The sequence below is a fragment of the Diaphorina citri genome, unplaced genomic scaffold, assembly GCF_000475195.1.
Source record: "Diaphorina citri unplaced genomic scaffold, Diaci psyllid genome assembly version 1.1 scaffold855, whole genome shotgun sequence".
Lineage (NCBI taxonomy): Eukaryota > Metazoa > Arthropoda > Insecta > Hemiptera > Psyllidae > Diaphorina > Diaphorina citri.
Window position 1 is genome coordinate 122,013 of NW_007378287.1, and position 3,802 is coordinate 125,814.

Here is a 3,802-nt window from a genome sequence, read left to right on the forward strand (position 1 = left end):
AAAGTGTGTCCTGTTTGTTCAATGTACGTCAGATACTGTGGTAAGTAATCATAATCAGCGTATAGCTACTAATCAGTTGAAACTTGAAACTCCTATTTGTATTATATTCAAATTTTACTTAGGTACCTATTTTTATTTATTCCATATTTCTTTACCAAGTTCATCCTACTCAATTCAATCCAATAACGTATTCAATTAGAATAAATAAATAAATTATTTGTTGAACAACTAAAAGTCTGACTGGAGGACTGTAAACAGGGAGGATATCAGCCTGAAATTTCCCTTGTTACAGAAATCTCAAAGGTTGAGTGCGAAGGGCATCCACTCGTAAAATTTTGTCGCCAAAACCAAATGTCAGCCCAAAAGCGATCACCCTAGGGCTGATTGAGAGCTTAGCGTATGGTAAAGTCGATTTAAATTTGATGATGTAGGTACACATTACAATAGTTAGAAGACGTAGATATTTACCTACATACCTATATTATTAGGGCTGATTGAGAGCTTATAAAGTATGGTAAAGTCGATTTAAATTTGATGATGTAGGTACACATTACAATAGTTAGAAGACGTAGATATTTACCTACATACCTATATTATTAATTTATTCTACTGGATTCTAGAAGCAAATTATTGACATTTTCTTGGGCTTTGTTATTGCGAACCTTACTTGTAAAGCTTTGCTGGCTTACTTGGGAATTTTCCATGACTTCATTTGCATAACTCTCTAGATTGAGGTTCAGAAGTAGTACAGTGTTTATTCTCCTATAGAGTACCACTACACTGGATTCTAGAAGCAAATTATTGACATTTTCTTGGGCTTTGTTATTGCGAACCTTACTTGTAAAGCTTTGCTGGTTTACTTGGGAATTTTCCATGACTTGATTTGCATAACTCTCTAGATTGAGGTTCAGAAGTAGTACAGTGTTTATTCTCCTATAGAGTACCACTATAATTATCCGTATGTAACCAAGACCTCTTTTGCAAAAACTACATCTAACTTCAATCTCGTTCGACTTCCTTACCATTTTCATCCGAATTGGCAAAGAGTTTTGCAACAATGCCAGTACCTCTACCTATAATTATCCGTATGTAACCAAGACTTCTTTTGCAAAAACTACATCTAACTTCAATCTCGTTCGACTTCCTTACCATTTTCATCCGAATTGGCAAAGAGTTTTGCAACAATGCCCGCAAGGTTCGTCGATATTTTTTTTCCTCTTTTTGCCAACAGGTTTGTGTTCTGAATTTGTTCAGGTCAGGTATTATGTTTACTTCTGCTGCTTTGTTAACTATATTGTTGCTCAAAAAATGATCTCTATCTGGTTTCAGATTTGGTTTTGAATTTCTTGTTTGTTTCTGCTCGCTAAAATTTTTGCTTGTTCATTTTGACTGGTTCTTCGTCTCTTCCTACATCGATGTTTGTAAACACAGCTGGATACTGGTCCTGTCTGTGCGATGTCATTATCACTGAAATAAAGGTAACATGTATTTCAAACTAAATATAGTAAATATTGTTAGTACCTCACTAGTAGGTACTTAATGGACAATGGATATCTAATATATCTATGTTTTTAGATTAGTTTTTGCAAGGGGGTATTGGCGTCTCCACTAACCCTTGTCTTTTCCATCACTCACAACTTCTGATGTTGGTTTGCACTTGTCTCTGTATCTCTCAAGGAACTTCCTATACACATTGCTGGATTCTTCTTCCACTTCCACACTTTCTGTACCAGTTCCATCGTCTTTAAAATCATCTTCTTCAGCTTCTTCTTTCAGATATTTATCCAAACCAGATAGGACCATGTCCCTGAACATCCAGTCTAGTCTCGAAGCACTTGGAACAGAGATCATATCTTTGAGCATACTATCTTTATATTCTTCCACACCCTCATGTCGTTCTTCATTGTCAGCTTCGTCGATTGTCTCCTCAGTTGCAATGTCTTTGTTCTCAAACTATCTTTATATTCTTCCACACCCTCATGTCGTTCTTCCTTGTCAGCTTCGTCGATTGTCTCCTCAGTTGCAATGTCTTTGTTCTCAAATGGTTTGACAATATTTTCATACATTTGTTGCATGTCAAGCATGGCTTGTTTCAATTCTGCCAGCTCAAATACATTGTCCACACTGCAGTCAGCGGATGTTACCGATTCAGATTTGTTTCCATCCATTTTATCAATAGTTGCAGAATTTTCCAGTCTTTTGCTCATAACGATGCTTCAGTCCTATTCGTTGGGAAGTGTTTTGATAACCGAATTTTGAAACCTTCCTATTGTTTTAATACTCGTTAAACTTGCTTCAAAGTCAAAATCCTGAAATATAATATCTAAAAATCTAAAACAATCGCAACAAAGCAGAGATAAAATAGCCAGTAAGTCAGTATTACGAGTAAATAATCATAACTATCCTAGTAGGTATGACGTGTGATATTATTATGATGTGATTTTGCCCTTGCACGTGGCTGCGATGCTTCAGTTCTATTCGTTGGGAAGTGTTTTGATAACCGAATTTTGAAACCTTCGTATTATTTTAATACTCGTTAAACTTGCTTCAAAGTCAAAATCCTGAAATATAAACGATTCAGATTTGTTTCCATCCATTTTATCAATTGTTGCAGAATTTTCCAGTCTTTTGCTCATATAACGATGCTTCAGTTCTATTCGTTAGGAAGTGTTTTGATAACCGAATTTTGAAACCTTCGTATTATTTTAATACTCGTTAAACTTGCTTCAAAGTCAAAATCCTGAAATATAATATCTAAAAGTCTAAAACAATCGCAACAAAGCAGAGATAAAATAGCCAGTAAGTCAGTATTACGAGTAAATAATCCTAACTATCCCAGTAGGTATGACGTGTGATATTATTATGATGTGATTTTGCCCTTGCACGTGGCTTGGGAAGTTTTCTATTTGTAGACCTATAAATGATTCTATGATTGTAGAATCATTTGTAGACCCCAAGCGTATTGGCACAGGCCGCAGTATAATCACTTTAACGGTGTACATTATTGTTTGTAATTCCAATGCTATTGAAATGTTGAATAACATCTCGTTCCTTACATGTGATGAGACTCGTGTATGGAAGAATCAGGTAATTTTCACACTTTATAGGTAGGTAATTGAATTAAATTCCAGTTGGCTGATTAGAAGGACATACCTATGATTATTTCTAGATTTATCCAGTCACCTTATAGTAGTGAGCTCAGAGATTTATTACTATTATTGTCAATAGAGTATTAAAGTATTTTTTATAGTCAATAGAAAATCTACCTCAAACTTTAAACGTTCCTACGTACCCTACTCCTAGTGGTCCTAATAGTGGTGTAGGCACGGAGGTTATTTTTTCCCTCAAGGATGTCTTATCTATTTCTATAACGTCCCTGAGATCACGCGTTCAGATGTCAACCAAGCTCAACATTGCTTATCTTCAGTGATCCATTGGAAATTTTGCTTCATTCAACGTGTTATTGCCAGCCTTGTTACATGCGTAGTTTTGAGGATAGCGCGTCTATCTTGTAAGCTCCTGCCTGGGACGAACTTTGTCCTAAACAGATAAGGTTCGTTCTCGGAACGGCTGGCTCACCATACGTACCTAAGTATGTACCTATAATACCATATCGTCCATACTTACTACGTACGTACCTAACATAGATATCTAGGTATGGTATTAATAGCATAGGGTAAGTGTACCATTTATTCGCCCACTTAAAAAACGTACCATTTATTGGCCCACATACCTATATTTTTCTAATTTTTGTTTTTATGACTACAATTTTTGATTAGCACTGGTTAGTGGTTCGATAGCA

At 35.7% G+C, this 3,802-nt stretch overlaps 1 protein-coding gene across 1 annotated transcript; it reads right to left on the reverse strand.

Moving 5' to 3' along the window:
* Positions 1 to 1,608: 1,608 nt before the first annotated feature.
* LOC113468801 lies at positions 1,609 to 2,277 on the reverse strand. Its single transcript, XM_026826010.1, has 2 exons — positions 2,028 to 2,277; positions 1,609 to 1,938 (listed from the first exon to the last, which is right to left on the reverse strand). Exons 1-2 carry the CDS (start codon positions 2,205 to 2,207, stop codon positions 1,609 to 1,611), a joined length of 510 nt encoding a protein of 169 aa, XP_026681811.1. The 5' UTR covers positions 2,208 to 2,277.
* Positions 2,278 to 3,802: the final 1,525 nt, after the last annotated feature.